The sequence below is a fragment of the Podarcis pityusensis genome (genome assembly GCF_964106645.2).
Source record: "Podarcis pityusensis genome assembly, chromosome: 4".
Classification (NCBI taxonomy): Eukaryota; Metazoa; Chordata; class Lepidosauria; order Squamata; family Lacertidae; genus Podarcis; species Podarcis pityusensis.
Window position 1 is genome coordinate 79,507,289 of NC_138027.1, and position 20,259 is coordinate 79,527,547.

Here is a 20,259-nt window from a genome sequence, read left to right on the forward strand (position 1 = left end):
CACAAACAACTCAGAGATGCGTTTTAAATAAAAGGGCACATTCTACTCATGTAAAAACATGCTGATTCCCTGACCGTCCACGGGCTGGATTCAGAAGGCAATTGGGCCGGATCCAGCCTCTGGGCCTTAGTTTGCCTACCCATGCAGTAATGCGTAAACAGCCTAAATTGGTACTTAACAGTCTGTCAGACTTTGAGTTTCTTTAAACCTTCTGTTTTTCACACATAACACAGGTTGGAAGCAAGAGTTGCCAGTAGAAAAAGGCAGGATTTTAGCGATCCTGTGACTGGGTGTCATGCTGCACCCCCACCCTAAGGTGGCAGCACAAGACAGTTCTGTCTTTGCTGCTCGATGTGAACCTGGAAGATACATTTCCTTTACATTTTACCATTAGTATGCAGGATAGATCCCTGCCCTGAGGAGTATACAATCTAAAACATGACATAGCGTAAATAACAAAGGGAAGGCAGGCTAAACAGTGAAATAATAATACATGATTTTGCTTACTGTTGGGTACTTGTGTTACAGGCTTAGTTGTAGACATGAAGTTACCTTATTTTTCCATGTATAAGATTAGGTTTTTGGCCTTTAAAATAAGGTTCAAAATCTGGAGGTGTCTTATACACGGAAAGTGCATATGCCCATTTTCTAAATTTGGGGTCCCCAAAAGTAGAGGGCGTCTTATACATGGGGAGTCTTATATATGGAAAAATATGGTAGGTACTCCAGGGTTTTCTTATCATTTTGTCATCAGTGACTTTCTGTCCTCACAGGTCCCCATCAGATCATTGTTGTTGTTCTTTTAAAAAAAGCAACAGTTCCTTCTGGCTTTTAATTAACAAACATCTGTAATTCAGCATACCTAGAAAGTTCCAAGGAACCACTTCCTTATTTTGGGTTCGATCTCAAAAATAATAGGCATTTGTCCACCTGAATTTGCTATAACAAGAAGTAAAAAAAAAAAAAAAATCATTATGAATTTGTGACAATTTTAAAACTAACCAAGCTCTCCCATACAGGCACCTTCCATAGTAAGATCAGATATTCATTGCTGATGCTTATGTGGTGTAATATTACTAATCTTCATATAAATCAGGAGTGTAAATCAGGAAAGTGTTTCCAAGAAGAAATGTGCATTTGTATAATAGCTCACAAAGATAGCTGAGTTATTTTTATCACATGTTGAAACACAATTCATCATTTGTTTAATTTCTAGCTAAGTTGAACAGCCATCGTGTTTTCTTGTACTGACTTCCAGTTGTTGTTGTTGTTTTTTCCTGAAAGTAGATAAGAAAGACTCATACTGCAGCGATTATTCATTTGAGAAACCATTACAAAACCTGTTACGATGCAACTACGTAACTTATCTCCCAAGAGCGTTTCTAGAAGACACAAAATGAGGCGCACCATTTTCAGAGGCAGAAGTAATGGCCAAGATGGTTCTACAGAACACATGACAGCTTTTGTTATTGCATGATCTCCAGATGATCCTACGTAAGTTATCACAAGACATCCAAGATACCTAGCTGTGTCTCCACAAATCCAGGACCAATAACTGAATCCCAAAGTTTTAGCCTGGAATGGTGGTGGATATTTTACTGAACAAGAAGTCTAAACTACCTGCGGGAAGTGGCTCCAACTTACACCATAATTTTCTAGAACTACCTTATCTTGCAGGGAGGAGGGAGTTTAGAGAGAAGAATGGGATTTAGACTAAATCTCCAATTCACCTGATAATGAAAGTGGGGGGAAATAGATGTGGAAAGGCAGCTGATACGTGTAGGCCATGTTCTAAAATGCTGAAGTTAGGATGTTTAGGGAAATTATGATTGGCCATGACTCACCATTTTTAATTTAGAATGAGCCACCGAGAACATGTCGCTCAGTTTACTTCTTCAACAGTATGTAGCCAGAAATTCCACGACCAGAGAGCACGACCACTTTTAATTATTTATCCAATTACCTTCTGAAATCAGTAAAGTGAAACTCCACTGGGGTATTTGTGACTACCGAGTGCTCATTACACAAGTGACATGGCAACTATTGTCTTGGCTGCAGGGGGGAAAAATAGATCTAAAAATTAAGAAAAGAGTTGCAATTTATACTGTGAATCAAGCTTAACTTAAGATTCATTACTGTAGATTGTACTATATATATATATAGCTTAGGGCAGTATCTGTTAAACCCAAAATGTTGAGGAAAAATCCAGGGGTATGCAATAATATTCATAAGAGCAGCATGTCTGAGGAAATTTCTTAGTGCCAGTCTCCATTTAGTTTGATGTCTGCAACGCTGTTAATATCAGCTCTTTGCTAAATACCCAGTGGGATACTTTCTGCTCATGTAATAGTGCCTTTATATTGAATTAGCACTTGACATATGCTGCCTAATATTACAACCACATCTTTATCATTTAGCCTCCCAATTGTTGTGCTTCTGAAAGTGTAAGAAGAGACATATCCAGTTAGTGAAGGAAAAGCAAGGGAAAAGATCTTCATATGCTCTTTGAATCCTCACCAAAACCCTTTCCACTGAACTTTTGGCTTAACTTCTTAGGTCTCTATCTCCAATTTAATATTTAAGAATGTGTAACCGTATTTGCTTACACAGAAGAAGAAGAAAAGAGAGGCATGTTATATCACAGCATATATGGTATATAAAGCTATATATGCACCACTGCTTGACAAATATTTCCAGGGTAGGTCACAAACACAAAGCACAATAAAAAACAACAACACAGGAATAAATACAGTACACAGTAAAGCAACAGTCTATAAAGCAGCAGCAGCATTAAGAAGTTCTCAGGTGTTAAAAAAGGCCCCTGGACCTTTAAAATAGGTCTATGTGGTAGTACAGGCATCATGTGATCCTCGCTGGGGAGGGACTTCTGTAAGTGAGATGGCAATAAACCCCCCAACCCATTTGCTACCTGCCTCACCTCAGACTGCTGGAGTAGGCAGAAGGGGCGGGGAGAACGTACAAAGATGGTCTCAGGACAGAGGCAGGTCAGTGTGGGAGATGTTATTTCATGCACCCAACCATGATGTAGGGCTTTAAAGGTCAGTAATTGTATACAGAGTTCAGATTCCTCAGAATATCAGCTTGCTAACTTGCTTTTAATAGGCAGAGTTTTAGTAATGATATGCCTGGAAATTATACCTCCAGTCAAATCACTGCTATACAGGTGAAGGCTTCCTGCAGAACACCGTCTTATCAAGAGTCCTGCACAATATTAAGAATCAGGCCTATAGTGTTGTGGCACCTACGCTTTGGAGTGTTATTTATTTTATTTATTTACTGAATTTGCACACCAACACCACCCATCATCTGAGGATCACAGGGCAATTTACAGTATAAAAAAACAAACAACAAACAAAACAACTCCCGTCCTCTGAATATTATAGACAGGCAGCATCTCTGTTACCCTAAATACCTTTCTCTTTCATCCAGTCTTTTAAGCTGAGATCTTTCCCAGTCTGAATCAGTATTGGAATTAAGATTTCATAAGAACGCACACAAGTTGTCTTAGAATTGTCGAGTCAGAAGGGACCTCGAGGGTCATCTAGTGCAACCCCTTTGCAGTGCAGGATTATGCAGCCAGCCCGTACGAGGATTTAACCTGCAACCTTGGTATTATCAGCACCAGACTCTAACCAACTGAACTAAGATGTTTTTGCTATCACTGGTTTACTGCCCTGGAATCCTTTGGGAGCAGGAGACAAATAAACAAATAAATGGGCACCAAAATAAGAAGTTATCCAGTGATTAAGTCTATGGAACCTCGTTGCCTGGCAGGGCAGAGTGTCTGAACAAAGGGGAGTTCAGCTCTCTATTCCCCTTTCTTGAGGAGTCCTGTTTCAGGCTTTCATTAGGCATACCAGTTGAGGTGAAGAGAGTCTTCCAGAGCTACAGTTCATTGCCATGCCTTGTCTAGTAGAAGCAAAATGGAAGCAAGCAAATATTATCTAGCTGCATCCTTTTTATAGGATGCAAAATAGTTTTTCTTGGCCCAAAATGGTGGGTTGTTTTTTTTTTTTTTTTGTTTACAGGCCCATTAGTGAATGAATGTGGCAGCTCTTCATATACTGTACATCCTGATATCAGTGGCAGATTTTGGGTGATCAAATTTCAGCATAACCCTGTGCAATGCTAAAATTCACCCCGGCTTTTCGTGCTTCCATTCTACAGTATTGTTTTGGTGCCCCCTGCAGTGCGACGCCAAATACAACTGCACCAAACCACCTCTGATACGGTGGTACCTCGGGTTAAGTACTTAATTCGTTCAGGAGGCCCGTTCTTAACCTGAAACTGTTCTTAACCTGAAGCACCACTTTAGCTAATGGGGCCTCCTGCTGCCACCGCGCTGCCGGAGCACGATTTCTGTTCTCATCCTGAAGCAAAGTTCTTAACCCGAGGTACTATTTCTGAGTTAGTGGAGTCTGTAACCTGAAGCGTATGTAACCTGAGGTACCACTGTATTATGAATGGTTCAATACCGCCTTGTGTGACCTTGGGCCGGTCACTGTTAGCCTAGCCTACTTTACAGGGTTGTTATGAAGATAACACAAAGATAATCCTGAAGATTACGCAAAGAGAATTATGTAAACTGGCTTGAGTTCTTTTTAAAGGCAGGATATAAACGTAATAAATAAAGGCATTACAAAAAACACAATGGAGGCTTGATATCCACTACTTGAATTTGGGAGGCGGGGGGGGGGGGAATCAAGGAGATCTACCAGGACAGATAGGTGTTTACAAAAAGATCTTCACAACCTTTCTTCCTCCACATTAAAACACAATTTTAAAAACACCCTAAGTTGAACAGCCATCTAAACGAACAACTAACTAAATATTCTCTGAACATATCTGGCCAAAGCAGGATAAAAAGCAAGGACTTGCCAGCCTGGTACACCAGCTCACCTCATCTCATACTTCTTCATATGACAAGAAAGTACAATCCAAGAAAATAAGAGTGATTGTACTGGAAGATGGGAATTAGTGAAGCTCATTGAAGCAGTGACAGCCTATCAGTTACTTAATATTGGTATTGCAGCCTACTGGAACACAAATAAACTGTGTCACACAGACATGAAATGCTACATACTGACTCTGCTTTTTTTGCGTGTAGCTGTAGATAATAAAGTCATAATTCATCAGGAAGCCAATATCCCTTTGCCGGATGGGTCAGGCAATCATTATTGCAGTTAGAAGACCAACCCTCACTTTTATGAGTTGTAAATCAGACACAGAATTCTGCTCCTCTGAGCCTCCTCCAAACTAGAAAATTGCCAGACGCCGCCGTTTGAAACTAATTAATCTCACTGAAGGCAATGGTCTGAACAATGCAAAGATTTAATTTACTGCAAATGTTTACAGTAGATGAAGCCCTGATTTGCAATCACAGTAAAATAGCGCTCCGCTCCCCCCTATTAAATGCCAGTATCCTCAAGGTGGGGAAGTGGAAGATGCCAGGGTGTGCGAGGAAACATTTGGGTGCCCTATGATGCTTACCAAGGACGAAACATCTCTGTTTAAATCACGTCTTATGCTACAGTCCTGCACTGCACATATACCCAGGAGTGAGCCCCATTGAAATCAATAGCACTTACTTTTGAGTAGCCATATTTATGTCAAAATATTCACAGCCCATCTTTCATCAGTACAGATATCAGGGCAGGGTACAAGGGACATTTAAACAAGGATGAAATATTAGGAAAAAGCACATAAAAATAACCAAAAGTAGCTAAAAACAACAACAGAGAAAGCTGAAACACCACTTAAAATGCTTGGGTTAAACAGGCAGGTTTTGACTTGACAATGAAATGCTAACATCTGTGCCTGTCGTGTTTCTAAAGGGAGGGTATTTCACAAGCAGGGAGCCACCACAGAGAAGGCCCAGTCCCCTAGCAGACCAAGCGTCCCCCAGCAGTGGAACATGGAGAAGATATTAAAAGATGGGCAGACTAATATAAGGAGACAATCTCCTCTGTGTATTTGGGTCCCAATCCATTTGTGGGCTCAGTGAAACGCACATTAATTCTCTAGAAATCATGTAATGCAATTCCATCCAGCTGCACTGGTTAATGTTCTCACGACTGTATTGTGTTCTAATTGAAGTTTCCGATTCATCTTTAAGGGCAGCTCCAATATGTTAATCCTCCCCACCTGTTTCCAAACACTTCTACCTTTCAGATGAAGCAAAGAGATGGAGCTGGTTGTCATCTACATATTGACAACACTTCATTCCAGTTCTCCTGATGCCAACTCCCAGAGTGTCATGAACTAGCAGAACACTGAGGGAACTGCAATTGGTACAAACAAGGACAAGCTGAAGATGGGGAAGGGGAGGTACTCACAGCACATCAGAGGACACCAAAGAAGCCAGGGGAAGGGGACATATTGCCAGAACTGGAGATTCACCTGTCTCCACAGACACGGCAGGGTCTGAGGCGTCGGGAACAGCAGGAAGTGCACCGCCAGGACACTGAGGCAGGCAAGGGAACACAGCCCAGCTCACTAGTTGGCCAGGTGGAGATCATGGGGCTCATTAGGTCTGGGAGGAGGAGGTTTGTGGTCTCTCGGCTGGATTAAGTTCAAGGCAGGTGAGGATCACATGTTCTGTTAAGGGAAGAGACGCAGCTGCTCCGCTGGAGCAAATTCAAGTGCAATAATCAATATTGGGAAGGATAACAGGGAAGCAAGGCAGAAACTCTAGTGTCTGCTCAACTTTCTCTGTTGACGGACCATGGCTTGGCTGCTTTGCGAACTCCACTGGACTATGACTTCAGGACTTTTCCCCCCTTGGTTTTTAATATAATTTTCATTAAATTCTCTATTTTACAATTTAGAATATTCATTTAAACAACTTTAAAATGTCATTGACTTCCCTTCTTTTTTTGCATAACATAAACCCCTGCATATTTTACATAAACTTAAACCATTCAGTATTCCATTATTACATCCATGCAAATTTATTTACACTGTTGAATTTATCTTAATGCTGCCAATGTTTTCAAGTGTACACAGTTTCCACCCCGCCCCCCATATATTCAATAAATATTTTCCAATCTTCTTTAAACATATGTTCTCTTATTCTATATGTTAGGACCGCAAGCTGCACATATTCCATCAGTTTTAAGTTGCCATTCTTCTTTAGTTGGGACCTCACTCGTTTTCCATTTTGGGGCTAATGAAACACGAGTCGCAGTAGTGGCATACATAAATAACATTTTTTGACTGTGACTCCAGGACTGACCCTAACTCTGGATCTTCTACAGATGTGGAAACTTAACCTTGCACAATGACTTGGGACCTTGCTCCCTGTATCCAGCCTGGACTGGCATTTGACCATTTTGACTGTATGACTACCGTCTAGTGTTGCCACCACCTCAGAGTACACAAAGGTTCAGTGCACAGAGAGTAATCAGATTTATTTATTTTTTAAATCCAAGGCTTATTGCCTATTGCATTCTTGATTTCAAAACAGTTGGGTTAAAACAATGCCTGTTTATCTGTATCTATAACCATTTGACCATGAATGGTGGCAAAAAAATAAATGTTTTTAATAAAACGTTTGCCAACCAATGCTGTATAGTGAGTGCTTTGCTAATACAGTGGTACCTCAGGTTAAGAACTTAATTTGTTCTGGAGGTCCGTTCTTAACCTGAAACTGTTCTTAACCTGAAGCACCACTTTAGCCTCCCACCATGCCGCGCGATTTCTGTTCTCATCCTGAAGCAAAGTTCTTAACCCGAGGTACTATTTCTGGGTTAGCGGAGTCTGTAACCTGAAGCATCTGTAACCTGAAGCGTCTGTAACCTGAGGTACCACTGTAATATACGTGCATGGAAAATAAAAGATCCACATCCCTGTATGTATTTCTGTCACCCACAAGGGGGCACTATATACTACTATACTGGTAGGAGGAAGATAGTTCAGTTTAATGTTTTTGTAATCAAGGGAATAGGGGCAAGTTCAAAAGCAGCAGCTGCATTAATCCATTGTGTTTCCATTTTCGATACACGCACTGAAAAGATGAGTTAGGGTACCCAGTTGGATATTTCATCTTGTTCATTTAATTAAAATTGGAAATGAGGCTGTGGCACTGGAGAAAGAGGGGAAGCCATTTTCCTTGCACAGTTTCCCCCAGTGTAACCTTTCCAAGCTGCTGTTTGCCTTGTTTAGAAAAACACATCTGTATGTCTCCCCCAAAGAGAGTAAAACAGCTGCTTTGGGGTGGGGGTGTACAACAAGAAAGACACTCCCCAAGCACCACAGTCCAAGATCTCGCTTCCCTATTCTGTTATAGCTGCTTTAAAGAAGCATTTTAAAGACAGAGATCTCATCAAGTTTATAAATTTATACAAATAAATAAATAAATATTTAATATAAATAAATAAATAAATAAATAAATAAATAAATAAATAAATAAATAAATAAATAGTAAATAAATAAAGGGGAATAAATTAGGAAGAAAGGGCAATCTCCATTTTCTATTGAAATTCTAACTGGAAACATCTAATATAACATAATTATGTATGAACTAAAACTCACAAAACAGTCGTAGTGGACTATGCAGAAATGGGAAAGCTGACAGTGAAATTAAGAGATAAAAATGATGAACTTTTAAGAGATAAAAATGATGAACTTTTAAGAGATAAAAATGATGAACATAGAAGAATGGAGGCCTTTCATGGACTATTAAAAAAAACTTCATTCAAATGAAATTGCGGACAGAACTCGAGATAAAAGAAGTGGAAGAAAAATGACAAATAACTGTAACAGATAAACTTTTTGTGGTAGATAAAATATAATGCAGTAGAAAAGGCTTGAGTAAAAAACACGGTGGAAGTGAGGGTGGGAAGTCAACTTATGAAACAATGTACTTACTTGATTTCATGGTTATTGTGAAATGGTTTGAAAATTTTAACTAAAAAATTATATACAAAACCCCCCATAAAACAGTGAACTAACTTTTGAATTTCACAGTAGTTTTCCTCAGGTTTGACGGTCAACATACACACATACAGGGGGTGGGAAATATAAGAATATAGGAAGAGCCCATGTAGTCCAGCATCCTGCTCTCACAATCTTAAGATTCAGAATTTTTTATTTTTTATTTTTATAGACTCAACAGGTTTTTAATAAAGCTTGCTGGTACCAGGAACCAGTTGGAAAGATGAATGCCAGTCGTCCTTCAGATTTGTCTCTAGCACCAGCTGAAATTCACCAGAAGGTGTTGTAGGAGAGAGCAGAAGGTAAAGCATGGTAGTCTTTTATATATTAGCAAAGCAGGAGATTTTTACATGATGCACTACGTAGAAAAACCAATGGACGCCAAACTTGCCTGGTGTTTGGAAAAGCACTGCCTTCCCTCCTGACTTAGGCAAACTTTGTACTGGGTTTCTGCTAGAACTTGGTTCTACTACCATTTTTCTATACACGGGGCTGCCTTGGAAAGGAATTTGGAAAATTACAGCTGCTCTGTCTTCTGCATCTGTATCTGAACAGTTTCCAGGCCCCGGACCAATTCAAAGTGCTGTTAACCTTTAAATCCCTGAACTCTTTGGGGCCAGGTTGCCTGAAGGATTGTCTCTTCCCATACCTACTTGCCTGACCTTTTAAGATGTCCATCAGAGACTCTTCTCTGGCTCGTGCAGGCAAATGTTGTCAACTCTTTGCAGTATTGGTGCTCTGGTTATGGAATGACATTCCTGGAAAGGCTGGCACTACATTGATGTTCCTGTTATTTTTACATAGCAGTGCTGACAGCTGCCTTAATCTTCACAGAGGACGTACAAAGAGGGTCTTCATTTGTTCTCCGGGGTTAAGTTACAACAGTGATGCGTGTCTTGGACCCAGTTCAGGTGGTAGGAATGACTGAGACAATATGATCACAGACTCACCCATGTACTGTTCCAACTTTGCGACACTAGGAAAATCTAGCAGGAGCAAAGATTAGATTAGTTTATTTAGCGATTTATTTATTTTTTACTTTCTCTCATCTCCTAGAATCCCTGTGTTAACCTTCAAAAGGGAGGTTTGGCTGTCCTTCATCTCACTGGTGAGCCCAAGGGCAATAAAGCAACCTGAAAAGTAAACAGTATGTTCAAATAATTTTAAAAGTACAACAAAGAAATATTGTGTGCAAAACACCTCCTAAGAGCCATGAGTCTCTGAGTGTTCGCACACAAGATATTTTCCTCTTAGGCAAGAAGCAGAACTGAAACTCTCATGGAAGGACAACAAAAAGTTCAAATGAGGATTGAAGTTGGAAGAGAAACACTGAATGAGGAAGACCATAAGTTTAGAATAAGGGTCTTTATATACTGAAGAATACCAGAGGCAGAGTCTAACAAGAGACAGAATAAATATATTCCAGGGTCCTGCAATTACTTTGACTATACAGTGGAACCAACACCAATACTTGCCAAAGATAGAGAGAACCCCAGAGCTCTTTTCTCTTGACACACTACCACAGAGATTGGACCATGCCACATCTCTACACTATAGTAAAAGATGTGCAGGTAGTATGCAGCCCAAATACTTCTACGGAGCGTGAGATGGAAGTGTGTTTGAGAGGCCCCTAAAGCCTAGAATTGATAGAAGCAGAACTAGAAGAACTTAAATGTACCACACCTTATCTGGGGATCACCAAGTTTTGACAGAAAAAATATTATTAAGTTCAAAAATGAATTATCTGAATTTCTCAAATCAAACTAAAGGGTCTTCTGGATGGAGGGCTCCTAGTGCTACTGATTAAATGGATCTTCCACCATAAGGTAAAAGCAGAATTCCCATTCACAGGGATATAGTGTGGGCATCTTGCTATGTCTTATGCACCTGGCGGGCAGAATATAGTCTAGCGGCCAATGTTGTCCCTTCCCCTTCCGTGACTCTTCATAGTTCCCTTTATCTCATTTTGAAACAGGTGCTTTTCTCAACCATTTTAACATTGTGTGTGTGTGACACCAATTTTGAATCAGTGGTCATGCATGTCTTTTTAAAAAAATGTTAAGTCACGCTATTCCACCATAGTTCGATTGCACAACCCTACAAATTATTTTTGAAAGGGAATGTAGCCGTACATCCAAGATATTTCGGGTTCTCATCCGCTTTTGACAATGAGGTCTCTTGGTGGGTTCCAACTATGTAGAAATACAATACTGAAAACAGTTAAAACAGATTACAGCAGACATCGGCCCTCCAGATGTTTTGGGACTACAACTCCCACCATCCCTAGTTAGCAGGACCAGTAGTCAGGGATGATGGGAATTGTAGTCCCAAAACATCTGGAGGGCTGAGTTTTCCTATGCCCGGATTACAGTCACCAGAACAAGGTGGGTCAGAGAGGCCTAACATCAAGTTGCATCTGTTTGCCCCTGTGCTTCAAGGTTATTTCATCTCTCTGGCTTGGAGAATACTGGCCAGTTATTAACAGGCTGCTAGAAGTCTGCTGCTGCCCTGGATGTTCTGGTAGAAAGAGAAGTCCAATGTCAAATGCTTAAGTAAACACTGGTGAAGGGCACAAGCTGCTACCACAAAATAAACAGTGTCTGATTACTGTGATTGTTGTACGAGTTAACCTGGTCTGTGACCGTTTAATAAAATTTGAATTTGAATTTTGAATTTGAATTACTGTGATTTACTTGTAGGTAGTTTCCTTGCAATAAAGAGAGATTGTGATATACTGTGTTGTTTCCCTTATTGTTAACTACATTGCTACATGCAACAAGACTCGGTCACAAAATGCACGGGGCAAAATGCACTCATTCTGCAATAGTTTGGGTGGTTGCTTTCACAACCTGCAAGAGCTCAACATATCAAGATTAACAGGGTTAACATAGATGGCCTAGTTGCAGTAGAACCCTCTTGAACCATCTGTTGAAGTGGAACTAGGCTTTCCTATGAACTCACACATGCATTTCATTGAGACCTGATTTCTTGACCCATTACAGCACAGAATTAAATCCTTTATCGGTTGTATAGCAAATACATATTTTTGCCGGTCTCTCACTCAATTGGCTTTGGGTTGGACCCTGAGAAAGACCCACAAAAACAACATCTGTGAAATCCTAAAAAAAGTTGTCCTAACTGCCTTCTACCTCCAAAAGACGCTTCTCCTGCGGGTTAGGGGACCCTGGGCTGTATTGTCTCTGAAGATCAGGCCGATGCAACTTCTGTGAATGGAACTTCCAACTCATAGATGTTGCCTCTGCCCTATTTTGGAGATCTGCCTTCACCCTCAACTCGCGTCATTCAACTGGGTTTCCCAATTCTTAGGGGAGCTTTTAAGTGTGTTGGGTGCCTGGGATGGCTGAGAATGTGTTTCCACTGGTCTCTTTCTGCACTTTTCTCAGGATCCAACCCACTGGGAGGCAGAAAAAGGCCCACCTGCTTCTAAGAGGCTGCAAATGAATCTGAATAATCATTGTAATGCCTGTCCAGCCTAATAGTACCTGCACAAACCTGTTGACCGAGGAAGAAGGAGCTCAAGCAGAGCAACCACAATGTTGTGGGTTATCAAGGGCAGTGAAATTTTATCCGCTGCGATAACGTCTATTGTGTTGAATGTACCACAAGTTCTGTGCAAAATACGCAACACCAAGGAGGGAGAGAAAAGGACATTTGATAATTACGTTTTCCATGCCCAACTGAACGCTTTGCTTATCAACAGTTGTTTTAACAGAACGATAGTTACTGGGGGTGAATATATGCCGTTATCAGCTTCTGATGATGATGGATATTAATCTGCATAACCTTCAGGCTAAAAGGGTATAAAACCAAAATGGTTACCTGATCAACTCTTTGGGCAGCGGCTGAACAGCTTGTTTTCTGAAGGAGCTCCTGGCTTTCAGCAAAGATGGCAACTTTAAATGAAAAGAAGACATGCAGCCAAAGAATGGAGAACTTCCAGCGTTTCTTATGGAATCCGGAAACAGGGCAATTAATGGGAAGAACCTTGATTAACTGGGGTATGTGGCCAAACACACAGAAGAGAATGTCGTTCAGGCATTTTCGTGCTGTCGAGATTTGGTCATTTGCATTATTTCTGTATGATTAAATGTCTTAAGTTGACAAGATGCTTCCTATATAACCGTGTTACTTGGTACGAGCCTGGAGAATCCACAAACTACTTTAAAAAAAAAAACAATTTGCAAATTTGTTGATTTTAGCATAAAACACTCATTTCCCTTTTATTTAAAATAGCTTACAGGGAAGCAGTTGGCTCTGCAACAGACTAACGAAACCCAGAACTCCTACTAGACGAGCACAGAAATGCCAGTTTGTGGCAGAAACAATAGAAGGAACATGACTTTGATTTTATTCTTTTGGATATGGATCCAAAGAACCACATAACTAGTTCTGTGAATCCAAGGGAGTTTTTCCACAGCAGCCCCAAGGGCTGGGTGCAAACCTCTTTAAGAAACTGAGGGGAGTTTCAAAAGCGGTTTGTAATATGGCGCAGGGGTCTGCTCTTCAACGGAAAGCTGCTAAAAGATTGTGTTCAAAGTGCATGCAATGGGTTAGACGCACCTAAATCAGCTCACTGGATCTGGTCTGTCTTCAGAAGGGTGCCATTACTTATATATATAATAATAAAAGTCTCTGAAGTACAGCTAATGGAAAATTTAATTTCAAACATCTTTATCCCTTTCTTCAATCATAAGCCACAGCAACTTAAAAATGCCATTGATAAGATGTTCAATTTATTGGTTATTATTTTGTGACTAATTTCAATATATGCTACTTGTATTTCATTAGATTTCATAGGTGGGCTTATCCACACTTTCCTTTCTCCTCCACTCTTCCCAGGTATGACTTCTGCTCAGTGTCCAATTGCCTTTTTTCTTCTTCTCCAGAGCTTTGCCCATGAAAACGCCCTCTTTAAGCTCAATTGGACCAAAATGCAATTCATGGTAAACTTGAATGGATGTTTGCTCCAATTGAGCACTAAAAAGCAGATTTTCATGGGAAAAGCTCCAGGGCAAAAAAAAAAACCTTTGGACACAGAGCTTTTAGGTGCAGAACTGGACCTGGAAAGAGCACCGCTAAAGTGTGGATAAGCCTGGTGCACACACACGTGCGTGCACACAAAATTTATGCTCCAGCTCAACATGCGTTTTTACTTTGTGATATGAAACAGCAAATTGCATTTTTGTCCGTTAGACTTCAACAGCGACATACTCATTGTCCCTTTATTCTTTTGGGAGTATAAATTTTAAACAGTACATTTCTCTGTAAGTTTGCACTGAAGACCTCCACAACATCCTTACTTGGTAGTTGAAGCAATTAACTTCAGTTGTGCGGTATACATTGTAATTCTTATTATGAGAAACTCAGAAAGTTCTCAACTCATAATTTCAGTGCTGGGATATTTATTTCAGTGCATCCAACCCTATGAAAGCCAAATGGTATTGAATTTCCAGCTTCTACTGATGATCTTCAAAGCAGCAACTGTTGTCAGCTTCCTGTTGATTGTAGTATTCTCCTGAATCGCAGTTCTACAAAAATCTGTGCTCCTTTTCTAGCACTGTAATACTTAACCAGGAGATTAAGAAGCTCCTGTGCTGAAATGCCTTAAAACTATTATAAATATTTCATCTAACTGTTGACATGTACTTGGTTGCTGCTATGATTAGTTACTGAACCAGAACAGATTGCCTCCTAAGAGTAATGAATACCATGCTTTTAAAAAGTTTTAACTTAATATTTCTTTTCTTAATAGTTTGGATCAGTCTTTATTATGTTGCATTCTATGTGGTAATGACTGGGCTGTTTGCACTTGCTATATATTCTTTAATGAAGACACTCAATCCGTATACACCGGACTACCAAGATCGATTAAAATCACCAGGTACTTAACACATTCCTGCCCATTCTGTTAAGTTGTGCTACATACACACACACACACTTACTGCATAAATCAACTTAAGACACATAAAATGATGGTTTGAGTTCTGATGAATGAAGTATAGCCTGGTGCTTAAGAGTTTTAGGAGCAGGGATGGGGAATCTGTGGTACTCTAGTTGCTGCTGAACCTTAACTCCCATTAGCCCTAGCTAGGATGGTTAATGGCTAACACCACTTGGAAGGCCACAGCTTCATTTGTTTTAGAGGTAAAACTGATGGAATGATATAGTTGTACCTTGGATGTTTTGGCTCCCAAATGCCACAAACCTGGAAGTGATTGTTCCGGTTTGCAAATGTTCTTTTTGAACCCGAATGCCCGGCAGGGCTTCTGATTGGCTGCAGGAGATTCCTGCAGCCAATTAGAAGCTGCAATTCGGTTTTTGAACATTTTGGAAGACGAACAAACTTCTGGAACGGATTCCGTTCGACTTCCAAGGTACGACTGTACTGTATTTACTCAAATTTAATGCACCATCAAATCTAATGTGCACCCTAATTTTCGTGACGTAATTTTGCCAAAAGAGGTGCACGTTACATTTGAGTAAATATGGTAGCTTATAGAAGCTTACTTTTCTTGACAATATACCATGGCACAGAAGCCACAGAATTGATGCTTATATATGAGTTTTCCTTCCTTTAATCCCAAGTTATGTTTTGTTTAAGCAGCCAGTAAGGCCCTAACAACCAGTTAAATGAATCATGTGGTTTGCCCTCGAATGCATAACTTTAACCATTCCCTTTTCCCAATTGAGGTTTAAAGTGGGGGGGGGGGGAGAACCCTCTGAAATGACAAAAAACTCTTTGCTAAGATTCGGTTCTCAAACCAAGAAATGTCACAAATAGGCTCACTACAGGACTAATGTAACGGAGGTCAAACAATTCTGATTTCTAGCAACCTGATTGTTGGAAATGGAGACTTCCGATTTATACTTATTACTTCAATTATTAAAACTAAACTGAGATAAACTGTCTGTAATGGGATCCTTCTCTCTTCCTCACCTATATATTAAACTGCACTCTCAATGAAGGCGTGACATTACGACCAGATGTGTATGGAGAGAAAGGACTGGAAATTTATTACAATATTTCTGACCCAGACTCCTGGGAACGTTATGTCAAAACTCTTCACAGCTTTCTTTCAGGTAAAGTATGTGGGAAAATATCACAATAAAGGTGGCCTGAAGTACAGTAGAAGGACATCACTTTGAAATAGAGTTGCATGGGGTCACCTTGAGTTTCGGTTTGAATGCAGAAAGGTAACTCTTGTATGTATTTCTGGATGAACTAGGAAACATTTTCCAAGTTTCCCTAAACAATATCAAGAGGCAGCAGGATTGTACAACCATTAGAGGCAACGTTATTTTAAGAAGAAAGAACAATTATTCTCTTACAAAAACAATTGGCAAGAGGTTAGCCTGGAAGGTGCTCCAAAAGAAAGCAATAGAAATTGATTTCCCCCTTACTTTTTCTATCAATAATATACAGCTTACAACGAAACTGCACAGCATGCCAACAGGAACTGTACTATGGAAGGATACTATTTTCAAAAGTCTTTTGATGCTCCACACCACACAAAATATTCCTGCAAATTTACACAAGATATGCTTCAAAACTGTTCTGGTCTGGCAGATTCTACTTTTGGTTTTCCAGAAGGAAGCCCTTGCTTAATAATAAAAATGAACAGAGTAAGTACTTAAACAGTTCTTCAAAGTAATTATTTATTATATCAAACATTATTGAGTTCAAACCTGGAAACAAAGAGAGGCAACTTATAACAACCTGAAGCCTTATTTGATCTGTAGTGTTCTGAAGGACTAAAAGGCATGAACTGAAAAGGTCTTCTTATTTTAACAGCAGAATCTCATCCAACAAGGGATATAAAGAAACACAAATGTAGCTTTGTTGACCCATAAGGGAAAGGAAATCTTAAAATTGACAGTTGGGAAATACCAACCGAAATGTCATGAAATACTGGGAAGTTTTCGTGTTCTTCAAAACTCTGATTCACAAAAGTTGTTTAGCTGGTCCTAATAAAAAGTATTGCCCACCCAACAAGAAGACTCCCAATATCCTAGGAAAGGAAAACAACATTGGGAATAAGGTGCCAAGTATAAGAAAGCAGGATAGTTATATCTGGTGTAGCACAAGGACTTAAACCAACGTCTGACACAAGCATCCCAGCGCAAGTGGGATCTTCTTTTCCATTCCTGCTCCTGAACTTTCCAGGTCCATGACAAATAAATTTTAAAAATTTCAAAGCTACTATTGTTTCGGTGGTTAACATGAAAAATTATTACCTCACAGATTATAAATTTTCTCCCGGGCAATGGCACTGCACCAAGAGTGAACTGCACAACACTGGTAAGTATATATTGCCCAATGTTCTTGTATTGAAATTATTTCCATTTAGCTAATACACAGTAAAAATGTATGTACGTCTATCCAGAAGTCTTACCAGAGCTCAACGGCTCAAGCTTGCAAAGGGCCACAGCTTCAGGGCTCCAACTTCATGTTATACAGAGAAGCACGTTACCAAAATGCCCGTGGTTTCTTCTTTTTCTGCTACCCAAAGCCATTTCAGGATGGAGGCAATTTGGAGCAGAGTGCTTCACTGTTACCCTGCTTCCCTATCATCACCTAAGCCACGAGGTCAAAAACCTCATGAGGTTTCAAAAACATATTTACTTTACAAACACATAGCTAGGGCTTCCGTTATGTCCCTCAATGAAACATTTGGAAGCCATTCAGTACTTGCCAATGTCTGAGAAGCAGCCGAAGAACTGAAGCTAAACATGTTGATATTATGCCTGGATAGCTCAATTGGTTAGAGCGTGGTGTTGATAATACCAAAGTTGCAGGTTCAAGGCCCATATGGGACAGCTGCATATTCCTACACTGCAGGTGGTTGGGGCTAGAGATAACCCTCAGGGTCCCTTCCAATTCTATAATTCTATGTTGTAATCTAATAACGGTGGAGGGAGTTCCTACTTTCACCTCAGACTGAATCTTATTTTCAAGTAGTGCTCTTAAGCTCACAACATGCAAACTGCACTAGTGAAGTATGGCTACGTAACATACCTAAAGCACAAAACAACTTTTAATCATATATAGAGAGAGAGCGCTAGTCCTAACACTTGCCTTGCCTATGATCAACAGGATGATGCCAGTCCGCTGGAGGTAGATTATTATCCTACAAATGGTACTTTTGCCCTTCACTACTTCCCATATTATGGATTGAAAGCACAGGTATGTTTTTTGACCATGTTCACTTTGACTTTCACAGATACTTTAAATGGAAGGATCTAACGTTGTACACTTTCATTTTAGCCTACCTACAGCAATCCATTGGTGGCAGTGAAGCTTCTCAACATGCCCATAAACAAAGAAGTAGTCATTGTATGTAGAGTTAATGGTACTGGAATTACTTCAGATAATCCTCACGACCCGTACGAAGGAAAAGTGGAATTCAAAGTCAGGATACAAAATTGAGCAACTAGAGTGCCGAGCTCATTGAGGATAACTCCTTGTTGTTTGGAACCTTCAACCAGGGCAGCAGAAATGGATTAAGTCACACTGTTGGTTGTCAAATGTATTATTGTTTTACAACAGCAGAAAAATGAACAATCCAGAATTCCAGCAATGGATTACTCAACTCAATTCCTCACTCGTAATACATGACCCAGATGCTAACAAGTCGTATGGCAAGTCTATACCAACGCTTATGCGTAACTGTTTATTATACACCTGTAATTTGAAAAACGAACAAAACCTATGAATGCTAATCCACACCTCTCCCCCTTTTCTCACTCAAAAGCTTTTTTTTAAAAAAGTTCGTTTTTGTTTTGTATTTGTTGAATTGATATAAGCAAATAATTTAATAATTGCGTGAACAGTCATTAACACGCTGTATAATATTTTAGTATCATGCAACTTGTATTTGTAATGTATGGTTTCCATTTTAATGTCTGCAGTTTGATACAAAACTTCTATTGTGTACTGACAGAGGGCAACTACGTAAAAACTTTTGGAAGGTGCAAAGCCATGAGAAAACAAGTCACTATTGTAATATTCAACTGTACAAAACTTACTTTCAATGTCTGTTGCATACAAGTGCTTTATCGCAGATGCTAATGTGATTTCCACTCACTCCCTGAAAAGGCCAAGCTGGATACTAAATTTACTAAACACAATGTAAGAAATGTTACCTAATGAAAACATGTTGGTGTCATTTCAATAGATACGTTTAAAACTACCTAATGTAAATGTGTGTGATGCAAAAACATTAAATAGTAATAAAACTATTATTTGTGGCACTGTTCATGCAATACCCTTTGGTACAGTTGAAAGCTACTTTGGACACACAATGTGGGGTTTTTGAGTTTAAAATTTGAAAACAGGGAAAAGTCCCATTGCAAATTGCATCTGAATCTAACACCAGTGCTATTTTCTAGAAAAAGAGGTGCCGGAACTCACCATGAGCACCTCCCTGGTTCTCTTAAAATGGCAATGGTACCTTACTTGAAAGGTGCTGGAACTGAGTTCCAGATGAAAAAAAAGCCAGGCATAACACACATTTGATCTGCCATGGAGCAGAGGAGAAAAAAAACCTGCTGTTGGAACATAAATCTAAAGCCACCAGTGGGCTTGCAGAACTAGTGGTATGGGCTCTTGGGATCTTTTAGTAGTTTATGTTTTATTTTTATTTTTATTTTGGAGGTGGCCAGTCCGTCAACAGAATCCTATTAAGAGTTGAAGAGCAGTGGCTCCTTAGCGTATTTTAAAAGTTGCATCTGGTGCAGTGCTTTTGAGCACAAAAAAGTTAATTAGAACATGAAACTATCTTTTGCACTAAGAAAAGCTTCTACAAACTTGCAACAGTAAACATTCTAGTTTTATAATTTATATTAAAACAAACACTAAATTGCACACTGTGAGCCAGAATGTTCACAGTGAAAGTCTCTCTTAATAATGATTAGTGGCCTTAAGCAAGGTCACAACTTACAAACTCTAATAGTGATGTGGGTCTACGCTGTCTGACTGTCTCTGCCTGTGCATGCTTGGGCAAGCAAGCTAGCCTATTACATCTGCAACAACAGGCCTAATGGTGAGCTACGTTACCAGGGTGATGTTTGCGACCGCCAATTTTTGTAATTTTAAGCACTGTATGCCACTGATTATTTTGATTAGTGTTTCATTACATCGACATTTTCGCTCTTTTAAATTTTGTTTTTTTAAAAAAAAGATGCCTCAAGCTGCGAAGGTGTTTTAAATAAACAAAAGGAATTAATGAAAAATATCTGCATGTGCAGATGGAAAGCATATCCTTGCAAACTTTGGAGGGCTGA

At 39.7% G+C, this 20,259-nt stretch overlaps 2 protein-coding genes across 2 annotated transcripts in view; one reads left to right on the plus strand and one right to left on the minus strand.

The window, feature by feature from the left end:
• Positions 1-10,156, minus strand: part of TMEM255B (transmembrane protein 255B) — a 65,427-nt gene extending 55,271 nt beyond the window's left edge. The window contains exon 1 of the mRNA XM_081003244.1: positions 9,995-10,156. Coding sequence (XP_080859370.1) covers positions 9,995-10,004 — 10 coding nt within the window. The 5' untranslated portion in view covers positions 10,005-10,156. The remainder of the gene's footprint in view (positions 1-9,994) is intronic.
• A 2,617-nt stretch (positions 10,157-12,773) lies between these two features.
• ATP4B (ATPase H+/K+ transporting subunit beta) lies at positions 12,774-19,215 on the plus strand. Its single transcript, XM_081003491.1, has 7 exons — positions 12,774-12,974; positions 14,729-14,857; positions 15,943-16,056; positions 16,400-16,599; positions 17,219-17,275; positions 18,071-18,160; positions 18,242-19,215. Exons 1-7 carry the CDS (start codon positions 12,863-12,865, stop codon positions 18,401-18,403), a joined length of 864 nt encoding a protein of 287 aa, XP_080859617.1. The 5' UTR covers positions 12,774-12,862; the 3' UTR covers positions 18,404-19,215.
• Positions 19,216-20,259: the final 1,044 nt, after the last annotated feature.